Below are 23,171 nucleotides of genomic sequence, written 5' to 3' on the forward strand. Positions count from 1 at the left end.
TGCATTAAGGTAGTTATGGTTAGCCAATTTGTATTATTTATATCTTGGGCCCCTATTCCATGACATGTATAAAATAAAATTACACTCTAATTATAAAGGTCTCCAAATTCCTTAGTAGTCTCAAAATGCATTTCACACTTAAGTAAATAGTAACGTAAGGCAGATGAGATATATCATAAAAAGCAAAAAAGACAACGCGATCTTGCAACACCATTTAAAAATTCCCAATAAAAAGCATCTCTGTAGTAGTCCGCTTACATTAAAATGTGCCCAGACCAGCACCAGCTCGAATAGCCTATATATTGTACCCCTCAGAACTCAAACCAGGCTTGGTCTCACCGTTCGCTCTGGTCCCCTGGTCCTCTGCGTTCCACAGAGGTGCAGGAAGGAACACCAATGGTTCTCCGCAGCCTTCAAACAGCAACCAGATCTCATTGTGCATTAGACACCCCTGAAGATGATCTGTCCATTGTTCCAGGCACAGTCTGCTTGCTCGGAGTTCCAAGACATTGATCAGTAGTCTGGACTCTTCCAGTGTCCAGATCCCCTGAGCAGAATTTTTGCAGAGGACGCCTTCCCAGCTGTACTGGCTGGCATCTGTGGTGACCACTGTCCAATACAAGGGAACAAAGGATTTGTCCAGCCGAAGCGTCGAAGAACGAAGCCACCATATCAGGAACTCTTTAATTCCCCAGCTCAGCCGGATCGGATTGTCCAGAGGCTGCAGAGTCTTGTCCCATTTGGCCAGAATCTCCCTTTACAGGGTATACACCATAAGGCCCAGCACCCGCAAGCAAGTCCAGAGGGATAACCATCTGCTGGACAACAGGAGACGAATCGCAGCCTGCAGTTTCTGGAGTTTGTCCAGAGGAAGGAGCAGTCCGGCTAAGGCCGAGTCCAGAGTCAGACAAAGATAGTCCAGCTTTGTGGAGGGAACCAGAGCAGACTTCTGAAAATTCAGAATCCAGTCAAACTCCCTCAGAGTTCGTATGGTGATTTCCAGGTTTTCCACTAGAGCAGTAGGAGACACTGCTCACAGAAGGAGATCGTCCAAGTAGCCCAGTACTGCAATCCCCATTGGCGTAACAATGCTAGCACCAGGGCTAACACTTTGTGAAGACCCGAGAAGCAAAGCCGAGACCAAAGGGTAACGCCGCAAACTGGTAATGCTCCTCTCCCACAGCGAAGCCATGGAAGCGCTTGTGACCGACACATATATTTGAATGTGAAGGTAAGCATCCTTGACGTCAATAGAGGCAAGAAAATGCCCCTGATGCAGGGATGCAACCACCGTGTGAATGGACCTTAATTCTACACTTCTGCACCCGTAAAAAGCAGTTTAGCTCCTTGGGGTCCAGGATTGGACGCTTCTTGCCTTTCTTCCTAGGAACGGTAAACAGGTTTGAGTGAAAACCCTGACAAATCGCCCCTTGAAGTAACAGGTCTTGTACCACCCCATACAGAACCTGTAAGCGGTCCGCGGACAGGCACAAGTTGGTAGGAAAGAACCTTGCCGGGGGGGTAAGAGCAAAAACTTGTTCTTGTAGCTGGACCGTATGACATTGTGGACCCACTTGTCTTGTACCAGGGAAGTCCACGGGTCCGGAAACCAGCACTGAAGGAGCCTTGTCCGAAGGGCTGGATAAGCCCGCTCTCGACTTGTCAGACCAAGTTCACTTGGATCCACCAGAGGAGGAGAGGAACGGCTTTGATCTCATCAGTCGCCCCTGAGAGACGAAAAAACTTATGAGCTAAGAAGGATGGCCCATGTCTGCATGTCCTTTCACTTAGTAGCCTGCAGAAGACAGGTACTCTTTTCTCTTGTGAGAGACCCTTAATGATGTCATCCAGGGTAGCTCCAAACAGGCGATCTCCTTGAAAAGGAAGATCAGTCAAGGCCTTCTTAGAAGTCTGGTCCACAGACCAACATTTGAGCAAAAAAATGGCCGAAGGACCACTGCTGGAACAGAGCCTAGCGACTAGGGAAGCCGCATCCAAAGAGGAATTTCAGATAAACTGCAGCCCCTGGATCAACTGGTCCGCCAGCTCAGCAAAGGCAGGGGGGAGCTAGTCCCCCCTCCAGGTCATGGCATAAAAGCTTAGCCCACTCAGTCAGTTTGCGACACCAGTGAAATGGTAAATACCGGCCTCAGTGCCGAACCAGCCAGGGTGTACATAATGCCTTCCTGTCAGCCGGGTCCTTAAAGGCCGGGGACTCTTCAACTGGAATCATGGTTGCTTTGTTCAATCTGGAGACCGGAGGGTCCACCACCAGTGGAACATTTCACTTTATTAAGAAGAGACTCCTCACAGGGGTACCACATTGCAAATCGCTTAGGGACCACAAGGGGACATTTTAGCCGTTCCCTCCACTTTACCGAAAATTCTGTCATAATAGCCGGGGAAAGGAAACCCCTTTTCTGCTCTGAATGGCTTGCGAGTGCCAAAAGGAACTGATGCCTCCGTTGCAGCGTTTGCTGCGTCCTCAATTTTTAAGGTCTCAAGCACAGATACAATCGGTGCATCTACCAGCGCCTTTTCAGGCATGATTGCAGAAGTGGAAGAATCATCCTCACTATCTGAGAACTCAGGGCGCATGGTCGCAGACACAGCAGTTTCCCACGTCCACGTTTTCCGAATCAGATACAGGATCTGATTAGACATATGAGGCAGGGGGTGCTTTTTGCTAACCCGTAGCCCAAAAACCGCCTCGACCCGCGACACAAAGGACTTCAAGACTGCCCTCAGTGCATCGATGGATGGTTGGGACCCAGAGGGCCCCGCAGCCTCTGGGAGGGGATCATTTGGGCAAATGTGCTCCAAAGACTCAATGAGTCAATAGGGGGACCCCACAAGAAAAGGTGTAAAAACACTGCTCACCAGTAACAGAGCACCTAACTGATCCTCAGCAGAGAGGGAGAGGACCCCACCAGACTCACCACCCAGCAAAAACAAACAGGCACCTGCAGCCACCAGGATAATCTGCACTCCACGTGCGGCTTTTAGGAAGTGAAGAGATCCAGGAGTCAGCACCAGGGAATGAGGAAGGGCTCTCACTGCCAAAATCTCCACCCACAGGGCTCCGCTGTCCTGGTCCTCGCTATTTTCAATGGCAAACTATCGCAAAATGACCATCGGACTACATAAAACATGGCCGCCGTGCATTGAGCACACAGGCTACAGCAAATTGGTGGCACCATGAGGCTCCAAGGGACCCAGGAGGATCCCTAGGCCTCAGAAAAGGGGACAGGCAGGAAAGGGCTGGCAGGAACCCCCGCCAGGAACAGCCCCCCCACAGCTAACCGCCCGGTCGCCAGCGGTGCACCCCCCGCCCCCTTCGCCAGCACAGCACCCTGCCCCACCCCAGACGTTGGTCCAGGCCACCCCACAATCCAAGCGTCCATGAAGGAGGGGGGGGCGATATGGCCCACAGGGACCACCAGACCGATGAGGGGGAGGTGCCTAATGGGAAGGAGGGGGAACATGCCCACCTCAAAACCCTCCAGGGGGAGAGGTGGGACAGTTACTTACCATACCAGGAACCAGACGGCACTGCTCCAGACAGAACCTCCTCTCCATCGAAATGGGGGGGCAATCGGCCAGGAGGAACGCTGCGACTCTGGCCGAGACCCGGTCGTATGTGACCTCGCAAGGATTTTAACTCGCAGGCCAGTCCCCATCTGGTGGGGCTATGTCGTGGCCAACCTAGTGCAGGGCTCAAGGTCTGCGTGCGTTCGCTTGCCAGACTGGGGTGATCACTGGATCTAGATTAGCCAGCCTGTCGTCCAGCCCCGCAGTTGATTGTTGATCTCACAGGAAAAAAAAAAACAGGAGAAAAAAATTCTACCTAAAAATAAAAAATTGCCAGCACCAGAGATTCCAGCAAGGAAATAGGTTCTTACTCCTGACTAGGCAGAAAAAAAATTTATCCTAAATATCTTCTCTTGTAGCTATCCACTGGAGCGAATATCTGTATGTTCACTGCTCACAAAACTAAATGGTTGTCTAACATTTGAAGCAGCACATATTACCTGCCTGGCCTGAATCTGAAGGCTAGAAAAGCAGTTTAAACCGGTCTCATAGGAAATCCTCTCTCATAAGCGCTCTTATCAAGTTTGTCTCAGAGAATATAGCCTGTCAGAATCTGGATAGCTACACACTATTAAATTGGCTGGCTACTCTTACTCGTCAATCCTTCCCAATATCTACTACTCTCAAAGTAGGGTGGCTAGCTAACAATTAGACTGACAAATGTTGTCCTGCCTAGTCTAACTCTGAAGGCTAGAAAAGCTGTTTAAGCCTGCCTCATTAAAAAACAAAATGCTATTCGCACTGGTAAAGCCTGCCAACCCTAAAGAAACACCCTGGTAATTTCCTACCATGCACCAAACATGAACAACCCGTTCACTGGCAGAAATCATGCACATTTTGTTCAGAATCTCTGGGCACTACATTTTCAGTAAGCACTAAATGGTTGAGTGGTTCCAGTAGTCATGCACATATGAGTGTAATGTGTCATCAAATACAGACAGGGAGAAATGGTGTATTCATGACTGCCAAATGTAGAAACCTTTGTGAGCTAGGTAGACAAAATGGCCTAACTGATTAAAATGTTCAGTAAGTAAAATATATTTGATTTGAATCACATACTCGACAGGAAACAGTTTGACATGAATATCTCCCATGCTTGTGTGGATGATGGCACTGTCAGAAACACGTTTTGGCCCCTCGGCCTGCGTGGCAGCCATAACTTCTTCCTTTGAAGGCTTCTCATTGAAAACATCTCTGTCCGATTCAGCACTTTTTGTGTCCTCTGGCTCTCGCTTGGTAAACTGAAATCAGAAAAACCTTTAGTTTACAGTTTTGCCCAGACACCAATGCTCACACCATACAAAAAGGACACAGGCTGGATATTTATAGACCTTGGGTTATAAGCTAACCTCAGGTGATTGAACACTGCCTAACCTTTGCTATATACCCCCCTTCCCCCCCGGGTGTACCCTTATAAAAACTTCTCACTTTGCACATGCTCAGTTTTTTTTTTTTTTAGCAAGCAATGAAAAGTGGAACAGGAAAAGAGGGGAGGGTGATCTATGTTCTGTACTGTACTCCAAGACACGGAATTTTCAGGAGAGTCAAAATTAATTTCATCTTAAAATCGGACCGTACAGGGCATGGGCTAGATATTCATAGAGTCTGGGACGTCCCAAGCAACGAATAATAAGGGAGGGCAACAAGTCAAACAGAACGGTGCAAACAGGCCCAACAGACCTAACTCGAGTGCTGCTGCAAGAACCATGTGGCCAAAAGCTACCGAAGCACCGTAGCTTGCACATCCACCTCTTAGAACATGGAGAAGGTATAAACTGAAGAGCAGATGGTTGAATGAAATTAAAATGAAATGGTGTTCACATCAGGCAAAGAAGGATTTCCAGGCATGATAGTACATTTTTCTGTTATTCCCACATTGCTTAAAGTCAGAAAATGGCCTTTCTGACTTTGAGCAATGTGGTAATGACAGAATTTGAGGAACCCCTGTCCCTCAAGACCTGTATTTCAACAACCATGATGTTAAAGCTAGTGACTGAGATTCTCTTGGTCCAGTTTAGAGCAATGAGAATCCTTGGTTTCTTCTCTTGCTCAATTTTATGGAGCAGTAGAGGTAGGATTTGCAAAGGAGGAAAGACACATAAAACTTAAATGGGGTCCAAGCAATTATCAAAACCAAAAAAAGGTTCCCCTTGGGTGGGACTTTTAAGGCACCAAATTTAGACGACAAATAAAGTAGGTAAAATGTAAGAAACTTTATTAACTTATACAAAAGAATAAAAACAATAGACAAGCTGTAAAATACTCCACATGAACCAGTGCAACTTGGACCACTGAACCCCCGGGTTTGACCCGACGCGTTTCGGAGTGTGAATTAACTCCTTCCTCAGGGATGCCCTTGGAGGGTGGTCTGTAGATAGTTATCATATAACAATTAATTATCACATATTGCAAAAAACATACAATGCATTAAGGGTTTAACATGTGTAATCTACTTACATAGTTCACTGAAATGGGAGGTATAGATAGCCTGCCTCAGGGTTAAAAGCAAAGGGTAAGCATGCCAACGTTGTCCACTAGGGGTGCCTTCTGGTTATCCTAGAGAGTCTAGGGGTCTTGGATGAACTCCTGGATCCAGGTGGTCAGCAACTGCCCGCTGGCTAGTCTCGGTCAGAGGCTAGATGGGAGCAGCTGAAACCTATTCACAGCAGTTCTGCTGAACAAAAATTCGAGCAATTAATCAAAATGTATGCTCAAGCAGAAATAGAAAAATATGTATCAAAGAGTGCCCTAAAGATAGCTCAAAAACGTCCATGAAAGCAGACGTTGTCACAATGTTGCAAGCTTTTTGACCATATGGGATTTTTTCTATGCGTTTGACATTACAGTCTAGCATTTATTCCCTTACATTATGTTTTCCATGTACCCTATAACACTGATGGCTGTCTGCTTTCATGGACGTTTTTGAGCTATCTTTAGGGCACTCTTTGATACATATTTTTCTATTTCTGCTTGAGCATACATTTTGATTAATTGCTCGAATTTTTGTTCAGCAGAACTGCTGTGAATAGGTTTCAGCTGCTCCCATCTAGCCTCTGACCGAGACTAGCCAGCGGGCAGTTGCTGACCACCTGGATCCAGGAGTTCATCCAAGACCCCTAGACTCTCTAGGATAACCAGAAGGCACCCCTAGTGGACAACGTTGGCATGCTTACCCTTTGCTTTTAACCCTGAGGCAGGCTATCTATACCTCCCATTTCAGTGAACTATGTAAGTAGATTACACATGTTAAACCCTTAATGCATTGTATGTTTTTTGCAATATGTGATAATTAATTGTTATATGACAACTATCTACAGACCACCCTCCAAGGGCACCCCTGAGGAAGGAGTTAATTCACACTCCGAAACGCGTCGGGTCAAACCCGGGGGTTCAGTGGTCCAAATTGCACTGGTTCATGTGGAGTATTTTACAGCTTGCCTATTGTTTTTCTTCTTTTGTATAAGTTAATAAAGTTTCTTACATTTTACCTACTTTATTTGTCGTCTAAATTTGGTGCCTTAAAAGTCCCACCCAAGGGGAACCTTTTTTGGTTGTGATTTCCATTTTGGGGATGTGGCACCTTGGGGACTATACAGCATGAGCAACATTTCTTTGTACAAGCAATTATCAAGAGCATGCAATGCCAGTGCCAATGACTCCTGGCACCCCCTTGATGGTTGAGATAGGAGACAGCCATGGTGTTGTTCGATTGTACCCTGATCAGGTGACATTGCATGGGGGGGGGGGGGGGGGGGTTTCAGTGATTCAGAGCTAGTCATTATTGCTCTGAGCTAAAAAGGATTTGGTAGGGGGTTTAGTTTCCTTTGGCGACCAAATTCCCTGAAATATGAGAGACCAGAACACTCTTCCCTAGCCTGTGAGGCTGGCATCTGTTATTACTTTCCATAGTGTGGTAGAAACAACTTCCACATTGTCAAGGCTGGATTGGAAATCACCAAGCTAGGGAGGCCCTTGCTTGGCTGGGGAGGTTCATACAGGAGGTTGAGAGAAGGAGTGTGCATTTTCCAGGCCAACAAGAGACACCTTGAATGCAACTGAGTGAAGGGTATGGCCTCAAATAAGGATACCATGAGGCCCAGAACCCTCACAAAAAATCAGAGGATCTTAAAATCTAAGCAAGAGATCTTACGGAATTTTGTTTTTTTTTGGAAGAAACACTTTGGCCTGGGCTGTGTCCACAATGAGGCCTAAAGGGGAAGGTTGGAGGACTGACTTTTGAAAGTGGATTACCCAACCAAAGGCCTAAAGCATCTGAATAGTCCTTTGGATGTTTGCAGACAGTTGAAGGGGAGAGGAGTTCATCAGAAGGTAATTTAGGTACCCTAGTACCTGAATGCCCTGAGTTCTTGAGGCAAAAAAAAAAAAAAAGTTGCAAGCCCCACCCTCACTCCCTCCTCATCGGCTGTGATTGACAGCAGTAGATGTCAATGGCTCCCGCTGCATTAAGGTAAAAAACACCTTCTGCCTTGAGAACCACTTTAAAAGCCTTTAAAAGAACTCAAACTAAAATGTACATGTAGGCAATTATATGCGGAAGATAGGACTATGTTATAAAATAATTTATTTTCTACATGTTCTCTGGTTTAATGCTTCATAACACATAATCCCTGTGAGTTCCAGAAACTCTTCATTTCATAAGAAAAAAAGACGACATTTGAGCACAGTCTTTTGCCAAGCAGTATATAGCAGTATCTAGAAGTGAGGAAGGAGGTGCTGAGCATTCACTTAGGGTCCATTTCCTTATACTCAGCCACCAGGAGTCCCAGCAATGCCCAGGCATAAAGGGAATACACCACTTATCGTTCTAATGTGTGCTCCACGCACAGGAATTGGCATACCCTCAGCCATGCAAAAACAGAGTAGGTGGAAGGCACCATCTCCTCTAAACAAAGGCCAGGTGCAGCAATCTGCAGATCTTGCAAACTGCCCTTGCCTGTGCCTACAGTGCAGGCAGAGGGAACCATTCCAGGCTATTCAAATGCCCAGAATAAACCAACCTGAGGCAGGATCTTCAGCATTTCCAAATCAGAAAATATACTGGCCTGGTCTGCCATGAGTATTAAAACCTCCGACTCTGCCAAGAGTGCCTGGTCACCAAAATAGTAAACCTGGGCCATCGAGACATCTTCTCTCAGCCTATCCTGGCAGGGACAGGACAACACTTAGGATCTGAGAGTGGGTGAAGCCTTTTCATTTTTTATTTCCTGTCCCACGCAGATTCTTTGTTGACTGTCACGGAGGAGGAGGGGACTAATAAAACACCTGCAGGATATCAGGAAACACAAAAATGTCATTCACATACAAAGGCTGCTGATGAATAAAAAGAAAACAAGTCGTAATAACTTGCATCTACAAAATAGCTTGGCAGCTGCGCACTCCATAGCTACCTTATTAGGTACATCTATATAAAATACTAAGGAATATTCATTTTGTCTTATGAATGTTTCATGGCTCACATTTTAAAAGATGCTGGAAATGGTCCTGTAGTATTTTGATGCAGGTTCACCTAATTGCATCATTACTCCATCAGCCTGAGCCTCTCACCAAGACCGGAAGGATACATGGATCCAAGCTACAACCAAAATTCTGAACCCACCATCTGCATGTCAAATTCTTTCAGTTTTTAGTGGACAGGTGAAGAAACTGGAAAGGTTTTTTACTGCTGTGGCCTGAAATCACAAGGGTCAACAGAGAGAAGCCCTCCATCACACCACTGGTGTACAGAGATTCCAGTTATCTGACATAAGTCTGACCAATTCCCTTCATCCTCCTTTCTGTAACTTCTATAGAAGGTATGACAAACAGTTGACTGAATTTGGAAGCCACATTATGTCTTCTGTGGGACAAATTATATATACTAAAGGCTGCACCTACTTAATTGCAGAGAAAAAAAACACCACGACAATTGGGGACTATAGTAAAAATTGCAACTTACATAGTTTATTCTGAGAAAAAGGCGACAAAACATTTCCTGAATAATTTAACTGTAAAATTAAAAAGTGTTACTAAACCCACAACAGTAAAATCAGTCTGTATATGAAGTAAAGCATGCTGGTTATACTCATTGGAGGAACCTAAGCAGTAACTCCTGCGCATTGTGTAAAAAGGTTGCTTCATCCCGTTTTCTCTGATCCTCCCCTTCTTTTACTGTCCCCAATCCATCTGCTGATGTAACAGAGCTCTGGGGGCACTCTGCACATGCTCAGTTTGGTGTGTATTGCTAGAGAGTTTTTTTTTTTTTTTTTTTGGGAGGGAGGGTGCATGTGATTGACACAGGGCCAATCAGCACTGTACAGACAGAGGGTCAGGGGTCATGCAGCCTCAAAGGACAGTCAGAGGAGAATAAAAACGACTACAATCTTTAACCAGTGCTCGGTCAGACACTGATAGAAGTCACAAGACTGCTATATACTGCTGATGAGAAAAGGAATTTAGCAGTTTATATTTACTAAAATAATTGCATTTCCATGTTCTGTGTACTGTGGGAGACCAGATATATTGAATGTAGGCTCCTGGGTTTGGTAACACTTAGTAAGGAAGTGTAACTTGTCAATTGGAGAACAGCTAGGTGTGTGTGTTTTTTTATCCTTCAAATCACTGAGGACTGCAAAGGAGGAGCAAAAGGGCAGCATGTGTCCCACAAAAACCCCAGTTTAAAAGGTCTGTCCTACAGACTAAAGCATGAATATCTCAAGGATCAGCAGTTCCTGAAGATTCCAAGAATCATTTCTTGTGACATTCACCTCATGCATTCCCCATATTTAATGGAAAAACCAAAACACTTGACTGAATTTTGCATGCTATATGTAAGCACTTTACTTTTTTTTTTTTTTTTTTTTTTTGGCAAGGCAAAAAGGAAACTAGCGTCAAGCACTGGTGTAGTAAACACGTACTTAAAGTTTTCTTTGTAATGTTGGCTTGATCCCCAATAGTTTGACATAATTGAATGTGAGCTGGTGATTATTTCACCCCCTTGTGATTGAGCTGCAGATGATCTCAAAAGCTGAGATGATGGACGTTTTATCCAAGCGCTACAATGGCTTTTAAATACATCAGAGTAGATAAAGGTTTATTATGATGATTACACCAACCATGTAAAAGCGATTCTTTTTGAAGGAGGTGCATACGATGGTGGGATCAGGCTGGATATTCAGAAGGGCGGGATTATCTGAAGCCTTCATCTCTATAGTGGTAGCAGCGCGGTGCTTTTTAGCAGCCCCCTGGAACAGCGCAAGCTGCATCGCCCTGATGTTTTCCTGCTTGCCAAGGATCCGCACACACCTGCATTAGAAGTAAAGAGATTGTTATAGTGGAGACAGAAAGGCCTCACCCTCTGCTGACTCAGAAAAATGAAAGTGATTCTACAGTAGCACAAACTAATCCCCAGCTAATCCCTGAATAATGAACATTACACGTTGCTCAGGAAGTCTCAGGATACTCTTAATGTCTGGCCTCTGGCAATATACTGTGTTTCCCCTTGTAAAGAACACATGGATCTTTTCCTAATGCTAATATACTGTTTTATGCTCCTTGGGGCTTCAACTGTTGCCAGGAAGAAAGAGAGCCTTGACTTGCTTTGTAGTGTACGGCAAAAGGGAAAAAAATCAAGTTAATTTTCAACTTTGAAGCTGGCAAGGAAAATATATTTAAAACAAGTTCTGTAACTGCAGTCACTGAAAAGCTCTCATATTTAATTGCCCAATTAACTATGTGTGCTCTTTGAATATGGTCAAGATTGGAAATAAAGACAGTAGCTGAGATGACTAAATTGTAGGAAGCGCTTATGCTTTAGATTCTGTAAAGTCTATATAGTGAAAAAAAAACAGGCTCTCAACATTAAATTACTGGGGCTACATGCTGTTCAAAGTGATTTTCATGTTTTAAGACTGCTGAAAAAAAAAAAAAAAAAAAAATATCTTGAAAAAAAACAAAAGAAAACCAAAAACAGCAAAGCTACTGGAGTCCAGAAAACGTTTTACCAATATTTAGTACCACAGCATAAAAAAACTCTGCTATATATAATCAACAACTCTCTTCAGCCTTCATCTTTGTGATAAATGGCTCAAGCTTGGTAAGCAGTCACACAATTAACCACTTAAGGACCGGAAGGTTTTCCACCCAATTGACCAAGCCATTTTTTGCAATTCGGCACTGCATTACTTTAACTGACAATTGCGCAATCGTGCGACGCTGTACCCCAATAACATTTAAGTCCCTTTTTTCCACAAATAAAGCTTTCTTTTGGTGGCATTTGATCACCTGTGCGATTTTTATTTATTGCGTTAACAAAAAAAGAGCGACAATTTTGAAAAAATGTTTTACACACATATATATATATATATATATATATATATATATATATATATATATATATATATATATATATATATATATATATATATACACAAACCCAATTCCAAAAAAGTTGGGACACTGTACAAATTGTGAATAAAAACAGAATGCAATGACGTGGAAGTTTCAAATGTCAATATTTTATTCAGAATAAAACATAGATGACATATCAAATGTTTAAACTGAGAAAATGTATCTTTTTAAAAGGGAAAAATAAATTGATTTTAAATTTCATGGCATCAACACATCTCAAAAAAGTTGGGACAAGGCCATGTTTACCACTGTGTGGCATCCCCTCTTCTTTTTAGAACAGTCTGAAAATGTCTGAGGACTGAGGAGACAAGCTGCTCAAGTTTAGGAATAGGAATGTTGTCCCCTTCTTGTCTAATACAGGCTTCTAGTTGCTCAACTGTCTTAGGTCTTCTGTGTCGCATCTTCCGCTTTATGATGCGCCAAATTTTTCTATGGGTGAAAGATCTGAACTGCAGGCTGGCCATTTCAGTACCTGGATCCTTCTACACAGTCATGATGTTGTAATTGATGCAGTATGTGGTTTGTCATTGTCATGTTGGAAAACGCAAGGTCTTCCCAGAAAGAGACGACGTCTGGATGGGAGCATATGTTTTTCTATAACTTGGATATACCTTTCAGCATTAATGGTGCCTTTCCAGATGTGTAAGCTGCCCATGCCACACGCACTCATGCAACCCCATACCATCAGAGATGCAGGCTTCTGAAATAAGCGCTAAGAACAACTTGGGTTGTCCTTGTCCTCTTTAGTCCGGATGACATGGTGTCCCAGTTTTCCAAAAAGAACTTCAAATTTTGATTCGTCTGAGCACAGAACAGTTTTCCACTTTGCCACAGTCCATTTTAAATGAGCCTTGGCCCAGAGAAAATGCCTGTGCTTCTGGATCATGTTTAGATTTGGCTTCTTTTTTGGCCTATAGAGTTTTAGCTGGCAACGGCAAATGGCATGGTGGATTGTGTTCACCGACAATGTTTTCTGGAAGTATTCCCGAGCCCATGTTGTGATTTCCATTACAGCAGCATTCCTGTATGTGATGCAGTGCCGTCTAAGGGCCCGAAGATCACGGGCATCCAGTATGGTTTTTTGGCCTTGACCCTTACGCACAGAGATTGTTCCAGATTCTCGGAATCTTTGGATATTATGCACTGTTGATGATGATAACTTCAAACTCTTTGCAATTTTTCTCTGAGAAACTCCTTTCTGATATTGCTCCACTAATTTTTGCCGCAGCATTGGGGGAATTGGTGATCCTCTGCCTATCTTGACTTCTGAGAGACACTGCCACTCTGAGAGGCTCTTTTTATACCCAATCATGTTGCCAATTGACCAAATAAGTTGCAAATTGGTCCTCCAGCTGTTCCTTATATGTACATTTAACTTTTTCAGCCTCTTTTTGCTACCTGTCCCAACTTTTTTGGAATGTGTAGCTCTCATGAAATCCAAAATGAGCCAATATTTGGCATGACATTTCAAAATGTCTCACTTTCAACATTTGATATGTTATCTATATTATATTGTGAATAAAATGTAAGTTTGAGATTTGTAAATTAGTCCATTCCTTGTTTACTCACAATTTGTACAGTGTCCCAACTTTTTTGGAATTGGGTTTGTGTATATATATATATATATATATATATATATATATATATATATATATATATATATATATATATATATATATATATATATATACACACACACACACACACACACACACACACACACACACATATATATATATATATATATATATATATATATATAAATAAATATTTTTTTCACTTTGCTATATAAACACGCCCCCCCCACAAAAATTAAACATCGAATTTTTTTCATCCTTTTAGGCCAATTTGTATTTGGCTTCATACTTTTGGTAAAAAAATAAAATAAAAAAATCCCAATAAGAGTATTTTGATTAGTTTGCAAAAAGAGTTATTGTGTCTACAAACTAGGGTAAAGATTTGTCATTTTAATTTTTATTCTAGTAATGGCGGCGATCTGCGATTTTTAGCTGGACTGTGACATTGCGGTGGAACCAGTGACATTACTACAGTAATCAGTGCTAAAAATATGTACAGTTACTGTAATCAACACTGGCAGGGAAGGGGTTAACCCAGGGGCGATCAAAGGATAAGTGTGAGCCTAGGGGGGGTGTTTTCTAACTGTATGGGGGAGGGACTTGTGGAATCAACCAGAGACCTGTGATCCTAAATAGGAGGCGCTCTGTGTTCATTCCAGAGAGAACAACGGTCTGCTGTGTTTTCATTCTCGCTCTACGGGGAGCGTTCACGGGTGCCCGGCGGCAATCACAGCCGCCGGCCCCGTGGATCGGCTTCCCCACTACCTAATGGGGGCAGGTGCGCGCGCGCGTGCTCCCGCGAACCGCAGTACCGGTATGTTAGTTTGCACAGCCAAGCCAGCCTGCTGCAGTATATCTGCGGCGGGCGGTCGGCAAGTGGTTAAAATAGCTTTTAGTCCTAAAACAAAGAGGGGTAAAACAAAAAACACACATTGGCTGAAAAGGTCTAACCCAAGCAATAAAACTGTAGTCTTTTGCACTGTAGGATATAAACACCTGACTGATGGCCACAAGCAGTCTATTTTATGATAGAGTACGGTTACATTTTGAAGTATAATTATCAGAAAAAATTATATTATATTATATATATATATATATATATATATATATATATATATATATATATATATATAAAATAAAAAAAAATGTGACACACTTTAAAGTGGTAGTAAAGGCTTTTTTCTTTTTTAAACCGACAGGTAAACCATTAATAAGGCTTACCTGTAGGTGGTGATGCACCAATATTTCGGCTGCCGAAAAATGGGATTTTTGACTTGCCCTAAAATCCATTTCTCTGATGTTAATTGATGGACACAGCTTCTGATATTCTGAAACATTGAATTATACTGCCCCATATAGGAGTAAAAATGGACGGCATGCCATCCATAAAGATCCGTGTCATGGGAGTGATGCAATTGTGGCTCTGCCAGGAAAACAGTGGCTGCCCGCGAACCTGAAGGATGACTGGGTAACAATGGAAGCCCTGTGGCTTAGTTTTCAGGTAAGCCTTTCATAAATGCGCTATGTATACTAGCACATTATGACATTTGCAGGGGGATTGTTTTTTTTTTGCAGTTAACTACTGCTTTAATAAAAAGCAGAAATTAACTGTTCTCAAATGATGAAAACCTTTTGTGGCTTGTTCTTACAATAAATATAATCACAAATCTGTTAAAATACAAGTTTTGGCAAGCGTACAAGAAAAAAAAGTATATGCACGTGAATTTTTACACACCCTCATCAATAACAAAACATGGAAGAGGGGGAAAAAAAAAAAAAAAAAAAAAAAAAAGTGTACCATGACCATTCATCCTATCCAGAAGCTGCAGCACTGGCATATTGGTAGCATGCATTTTCACCATCCATGCAACTGTCTAAAGGGGGCACCCTTACAAAGAAAGTCACAGTGACCCCATGCTATTCTTTTTATTATCTCATCCAACAGAACCTGTTGTAGCAAGCTATTTATTGTTCCCCTTTTCTAATCTCTAGTTAGTAGCTGTGAAAACTGTCAAACAAATCTATTTTACCTTTAGAAGTCAGATGTAAAAACCTGCAGAGGCGTAAACCTCTAGCTGGTAAGTAAAACATGAATAGAAGACTAGATAGCAGCCTAACTTGAACACCGGAAGCTTGAAGCTAAATAGACCAGAAGTAGAGAAACATTTTGTGGAAAGCAGGAAACTTGCCCTTGATACTATAGGCCTGGGAAATGAGCTGATGAATCCACCTAGAGATAGTGGATCGAGAAACCACTTTACACACCTATAAGTATCCTCAGATGAAGCAAACAGGGAATGGGACTATCTGAATGAAGCAGTAGCCTTCAGATAAACTCGAACAGCTCAAAACATCCAAAAAGATAGAACCACCTTCTCATGCTTAGAATTCGGACAAAAAAAAAAAAAAAATTGCAACACAAAGTCCAGATATTGGTGAAATGAAAAGGGAAAAAAAAAAAAAAAAAAAAAAAAAAAAAAAACACAAAAAAAGACCACCTTAGGCAAGAAAGAGGAACAAGGCTTCGACACTACCTTATCCTGCTAAACAAGCAGGAAAGGTTCCTTTCAGGCAGCTAGCTCAGAGTTCCTGCGAGTTATCGTAATGCCAACAAAAGGACCACCTTTCTTAAATAGGATGGGAAGGGGAGGTTCAAAGGGAGGACGTCACACAGGTGTAACAATCCTTGTGACACTGCACAAAGGCTTTTACCAAGGAATGAAACACAATCAGCCAAGGTCAAAGATCTGTGCCGTGACGATACTCAAAGCCAGTAACATCTTTACACCAGACTGAAGCAAAGCCAAGAAACATCCATATCCCTCAGTACTTGGGCTTTTACAGGCATGCCATTAAAGCCAGTGACTGTAAAGTAGGGTAGAAGATTGGACCCAGTGAAAGTAAATCTGATCGATCTGGAAGAGCCCATAGTTTGTCTGTCAAAAGACCAACAATGTCTGTATACTATATTCTTCTTGTCCATGCAGGTGCCATTAGAATCACCAGAATGCCCTCCATTCTTATCTATTGTAGTAAGCAAGGAGGATACTGCAGTGGGGGGCATTGATCAGGGACGGATTGTTACAACCATGATACACCACAGAGCGGCACAGGAAATATTTTTTTGCCAGCGTTTATCAAATTGTAGACTTCTCCGTGAGGGCTAATGTGAAGATTTAATCTGGTTTTTGATCCGGATTTTTATATAGTATTTATAGTATGTTGGTATTACATTAATTATTTGAGAAAATGTTAGAGAAAGCGGATTTACATTCTGGTAGTTTGATATTTCATTTTCAATCTGTTATTTATTCTATGTTGTATTTTAATAGTATGGGGGTTTTATTACAGTATAGTATTTATTTGTACCAATTGCAGTTATTGGTAATTATGTTGTGTCATTGTGCTTTGTTTTGTTCATTATTGAGATCTCGTGTTGTCTTTGTTCAATGTAGCTGTATCGCAATAATTTCCCTTTGGGATTGTTAAAGTATTCTGAACCTAAAGAACAGGTAAAACTGATCCCAAGGAGTCACCCAGGGCATCTACTGCAGTCAATTGATGTGGTCCCCTATGCCCAGTTTCACTGCAGAGCTCTACAGTTCAGTTGGATGTAATTTTCTGAGTTGATTGCTGCCTGAGCAGCAGATTGTCCAGATAACCCACAATGAGAATACCTGAAGTCTTCAACAACCCCCCCCATAACTGAACCCAACACCTTGTTAAACATTCTTGGTGCTGCATTTCTTCTGCCCTCTAAACCCTATCAACCCTTAAGAATAAAATCATCTTCTTATATTTCCTGTACCCGACATCCGTTCTGAGCTCACTTGTCTCTGGTCCTGGTAATAGTTTTGGCACAGCTAGGAATCATACATATTGTGTTTTATACCAAAGCAGGTAATCATTTCCTGCACCAAAGACCGGAGTACAGCATTTTCACCTTAAGAAAGCAGAGAATGGGAAAAAAACAAGTTTCTAAAAAAATGTTATTAGTCCCTTTCTACATTACAACTCACCTGTTTGTTTCTACATTAATCACTTTAATACCAAGCATTGTCCCATACAAAACAAAATGTCCCGTCTCATCGAAAATGATGTTCATTAGTTTAATGGCATCCACTTTCTCCAACTCCCTCTCTACAGCCATGCGCCTCCCAAACTCCATGTCTGGTAACTGTTGTCTCATCTGCTGCAACTCTGTAAACATCTGTTAAGAGAAGATCACAATCAAGGATGGAATCAATGTATCTACTGTACCTGCAAATCTAATAAAGTCCAGCACAATGTTGGTTACAGAAATGTAATGCGTCAAGTCCTCATTTTAAAATGTATGCCAGGGACAAAATAAAAAAATAATAAAAGGGCATCTCTGCAATACATGCACATTTCCCAATGTTTTACCCCTTAAAACAAGGACAGAAATTCTGTTGTACTGGAAAACCTCGCAGACACCTAACATTAGGGACTGTATGCGTAAGCTGAAAGAGATCAATAAGATGGAGGACCTGACCCTTACGGCGCTACACAGACGTGAAAAATACGAGAAAGTATGGGGTTACTGGAATGTGTTCATCCTCTCTTATAGGGGGAAATCCCTGATGCTGCTCTTGAGCCTTGGGAGATTCATGGAGGTGTCCCTGCCCGGCACGGAATGGTACCTCACTTACTCCCCTCCCTGCCCTTCCACCCTACTCTGCCTTTTCTTTATTTCCTCACTTTCTTCCTCAGTGTCTCAGCAGATCTATGTGCCAAAAAACTGAGATCCACGACGAGGCCTTCTTTGCCATAATCTGCCACTTTTCTTTGATGTGTTATTACAGGCTCCCCGATAACTTGGGAACGAGCTATGGCTTGCTTTTTTCTCTGATCAGGGACTCACGGTAGTCCCACACTTATGTTGGTGACATTCATGATACTTATGCTTCTAATTGACAGATGATGTTGGCATTATACGTCTATGATGGTTTTGTTTCGATTCTGTTTGTTTTGACTTATGTGGATGACTTTGTGCAATGGAGGTTTCACTTATCTTCTGCTGTTACTACCTTTATTTAAATGAAATATTTGAAAAAAAAAAAAAAAAAAGAAGGACAGAAAATGATGTGTTGACGTGCCAAAATGTACTCCGCTTCCAAGCTCTGTTGTGGGCTGACAACACACAGCATTTTGGCACAACACAACAGCATCAGACTTCCCATGTTTTCTTTTGCTAAACTCCTGCATCGCACACCTCTTCTTCCCACGCCCACAACATAGGCATTAATTTACCTGATGTCCAAGATGAGAGCCAAGAAGACTAATCAAGTTCCTTGTGATAACACAGGGAGTTTGGACAGGAGCACTCTAAATTACAGACAAAACATGCTTTCAACATTATATTTTACAGACCAAAAGGGAGCAAATAAGAAGTTCATTGTTTGGGTATACATAGGGTCCAAAAGTAAAATGGCCAGATTACAGATTATATGTAGCAATGCACAGGTTGACTTTGTTAGAAGCAGTGAAAATCACTTCCATACCCACACAGTCTTCCATCTGGCAGGCATCTTCACCACAAATTGTTACTACTGAACAGCTGTAATACAGCCTGTACAGCAGAAAATGCCCTCCTGCTACTCTTATATGTTCAGCTTCATGTACAAAACACCACAATCTATTCCATATAGAGATCACTGAGTCTCTAGAACACTTCTGTGTAAAACATATGGACCTACTTACATCATATGGGATCTTTTAAAATAAACTGGCTCCACAGCCTGTAAACAAGTTTTGACATCATTGAGACATAGGGTACCCCACTTAAAAGAAGAACTGTCTGGGTTGTCCCCAACAACCAGCCAATTCTCCCTTTCATGGTTTTATGGCAGGAAAGCAAAGTAAGAATGGATGTGATAAACAGAATATTAAAATGGATTCTATAAAAACAAAAAACCTGGGAGGCGTGGTCTAGAACAGCATGGCGTGAGGAGAACAGATCGGGAGCCCCCTCCATTTGGCTGATGCCTACACTGCTATTTTAAACCCGCCACCCAAACCCTTCTTTCCCAGTCCTCATGGTAGAAGAGGCATTACCAAGAACAACCACCAGACTCCATTATCACTATAGTACTTTGCTTATCTCAAGCCTCCGTCAGGTAGGTGTTTAGTAACCTTTTGCTTTATTCTCTCTCCCCATAGTTATTTTTCATCCCCCACACCGGAGATCAAGTTCCTCATACCATCGTGCGTTTTTTCAGCGTATGTTCGCTCCCCAAGCCACTGGACTCTGTATGGATTTAACTTTTTTTTCCCCCTTGTTCGGTTTTTTTCTTTTCACTAACAAAGTATTGTTTCCCTAGTCTGTCTGTCTGATTTTGAGTGTTAGAAGGTTATCCCCAGCAGCCCTCCCCTAGCTGGTCCAGAGTTTTTGTGGATGGCTACCAAATGTTAGTTTTGCAGTTAAATGTTAATTACTGTAATAGGTTTCAGAAGAGTACAATATTTACGAGACCTTGCACAATCTAGGTATGTGCGCATGTTAGGTTTCATTGTAGCACATTCTATTCAATTGCAACTAGCCCTTATAAGGCCCCATGCACACAGGGCATTTTTTTGCAGCTGCTGTTAGGAGCGTCAGACATTTTGTTTTGCAGCTTAAAAACGCCCCTTCATGTTATTCTATGGCCTCATGCACACACAGGGCTCTTAGGAGCTCCAAGTGGCATAGGTGTTTTTAAACTGCAAAAAAAAAAAAAAACCAGGACCAGTGCGTTCTGGAGCTGCAGCATCAAGCTGTAAAAACGTCTGACACTGCTAAATGCTGATTAACGTTGCTTATACAGCGGTAAGCCACGTTATACATTTTTTTTTTTTCATTTGAAAATCAATGGTTCCCTATGAGAGCCCATTGATATGAATGGAAGTCGCATCACAAGTCGGATCAGGATGATCCGACTTGTGGTGCGACTTGCGCTCTGTGAATCTTGAGGGGGAACTCCACGCCAAAAAAAAATGGGAAAAAAAAATTGGCGTGGGGGTCCACCCTAGGTTTCAAACCAGGCCCTTAAGGTCTGGTATGGATTTTGAGGGGAGCCCCATGCCGAAAATACAGCATGGGGCCCCCCCTCAAAATCCATACCAGAGCCTTATCTGAGCATGCAGCCCGGCAGGCTAGGAAAGGGGAGGGGATGAGCGCGCAGCCCCACCCCCCGGACCATACCAGGCCACATGCCGTCAACATGGGGCCCCCCAGATCCCAAACCCCCTCCCTATGTGAATGGGTATGGGGTACATTGTACCCCTACCCATTCACCCCATAAAAGGCAGTGTATGTAAATAATGCCAGGAGAGGTTTTAAGAAGTTTATTAAAAAAATCTTCATCTGGTCTTCTCCCCTCTGGTCGTCTTCTTCCTCCAGTCCTCCTCCGACGATGTCTCCGGTGATTATGTCGGCTCCGGGCTATGCAGCTGGTCATATAGCTATTAGGGGTGTGGCCTCCCATTGACGTCACTCGGAGATCCCACCCCTTATGTCACAAATGACGTCATCCATCCAGGTCTCCATGCTTTACTTTGTTGTGAAATCACTTTAAAAAACAACCCCCTAGCATTTCTGGTCATTGCCATCTTTAGCAAGGGCAAATGATTCTTGTAGATTGTAGCATTTAACATCCCGGAATCCATCTGCCCCTAGCACAAGCATACATGCAGAAGAGTGTGCTTGGCTGAGAAAACCCCTCCTCCCCCTCCAAGCTTGGTACATCAATTTATGGGCAATTTTTCCCCATTCTTCTTTGCAGGGCCTCTCATGTGGTAACCCTGTGAGTCAACTGCCGGTTCCCGCATCGCACCCGACTCGCAGGCAGTTCACACTGCCATATGCAAACTGCTGGGGAGTGTCAATACAAAGTTAACCACACCCCAAGATTAGTTTGCATATCGCAGTGCGAACTGTCAGTTTGGACAGGATTCGGATCGCATAGGTGTGAAAACCCATGCAATCAGATTCTGGTGCAGAACAAAAAAAGGGTCCTGTGCAATGTACAATCTGTATGGCTGAATTTGCATTGCACAGACATCGCATGTGATTTGCACAGCAGTGCAGTGTGAATCAGATGCGATGTCTGACATCGCATATGTGTAAACCGGCACTTAGGTTGGATGGGGAGAGTCGGTACAATGCCATTTTTAGATCTCCCCATAGATGTTCAATCAGGTTCAAGTCTGGTCTCTGGCTGGTCCACTCAAGGACATTCACAGAGTTGTCCCATAGCAACTCCTTTGTGATCTTGGCTGTGGGCTTAGGGTCGTTGTCCTGTTGGCCCCAGTCTGAGGTTCAGAGCACTCTGGAGCAGGTTTTCATCAAGGATGTCTCTGAGAATTTGGTTTCTCATGGTCGGAGTGTCCTTAGGGTGTCTTTTGGCAAACCCCAGACAGGCTGTCATGTGCCTTTTACTGATGAGTGGCTTTCGCCTGGCCACTCTACCATACAGACCTGATTGATTGGAGTGCTGCAGAGATAGTTCTTCTGGAAGGTTCTCCTCGCTCCACAGAAACACAAGCTCTATCAGAATGACCATGGGGATCTTAGTCACCTCCCTGACTGAGTGCCTTCTCCCGCGATCTCTCAGATTGTCCAGGCGGCCAGCTCTACAAAGAGTCCTGTTGGTACCAAACGTCTTCAATTTACGGATGATGGAGGCCACTGTGCTCCTTGGGACCTTCAATGCTGCAGAAAATTTTCTGTACCCTTCCCCAGATCTGTGCCTCGATACAATCCTCTCTCAGAGGTCTACAGGCAATTCCTTGGAATTCATGGGTAGGTTTGTGCTCTGAAATGCACTGGTAACTGTGGGACCTTATATGTACAGGTGTGTGCCTTTCCAAATCATGTCCAATCAACTGAATTTACCACAGGTGGACTCCAGTCAAGGTTTAGAAACATCTCAAGGATGATCAGTGGAAACAGCAAACACGGGAGCTCAATTTTGAGTGTCATGGCAAAGGATGTAAATACTTATATATATTCGATTTTTTTTTTTCGTTTTTTTTTTTTTTTTTAAATAATTTTGCAAAGATTTCAAACTTCTTTCACGTTGTCATTATGGGGCATTGTGTGTAGAATTTTGAGGAAAATAATGAATTTAATCAATTTTGGAATAAGGCTGCAACATAAAATGTAGAAAAAGTGAAGCGCTGTCAATACTTTCCTGATGTACTGTATGTACTGGAATGTCCCTGTGGAAAATACATTGACAGAACTGCAGAAACAGTGTTTGTCGGCTGACAACGTACAGTATCCAAGTTCAGATACCAGGGCCCTTTTTTGGAATTAGTAAAATCAAAAACCATTGGGGAAAAATCTAACTTGAAAGGAGATATCCAAGGAGGCGATGTATTGGATTTACAGGCTTTGTACAGTGATTAGTGAGAACTAAAACTATGGAATGCGATAATGATTTTCTATACATATGTTAATTTGAGAGTTATACATGTAGGAAAGAAAAAAAGACTAATTGCTCAGGAAAGTGTGGTAAGACAAAAGTTAAAGTATAACCACTTCAGTTCTGGAAAATTTTACTCCCTTCATGACCAGGCCATTTTTTGCTATGAGGC

General features: G+C 42.7%; 1 protein-coding gene across 1 annotated transcript in view; it reads right to left on the reverse strand.

Moving 5' to 3' along the window:
• The window catches only part of PPWD1 (peptidylprolyl isomerase domain and WD repeat containing 1), a 58,245-nt gene that overhangs the window by 15,149 nt on the left and 19,925 nt on the right, over positions 1-23,171 (reverse strand). The window contains exons 6-8 of the mRNA XM_082269100.1: positions 17,594-17,784; positions 10,704-10,893; positions 4,651-4,832 (exon numbers count right to left, since the gene is read on the reverse strand). Coding sequence (XP_082125226.1) covers positions 4,651-4,832; positions 10,704-10,893; positions 17,594-17,784 — 563 coding nt within the window. The remainder of the gene's footprint in view (positions 1-4,650; positions 4,833-10,703; positions 10,894-17,593; positions 17,785-23,171) is intronic.

This window comes from Pelophylax lessonae (assembly GCF_965119305.1).
Source record: "Pelophylax lessonae genome assembly, chromosome: 1".
NCBI classification, from domain to species: domain Eukaryota; kingdom Metazoa; phylum Chordata; class Amphibia; order Anura; family Ranidae; genus Pelophylax; species Pelophylax lessonae.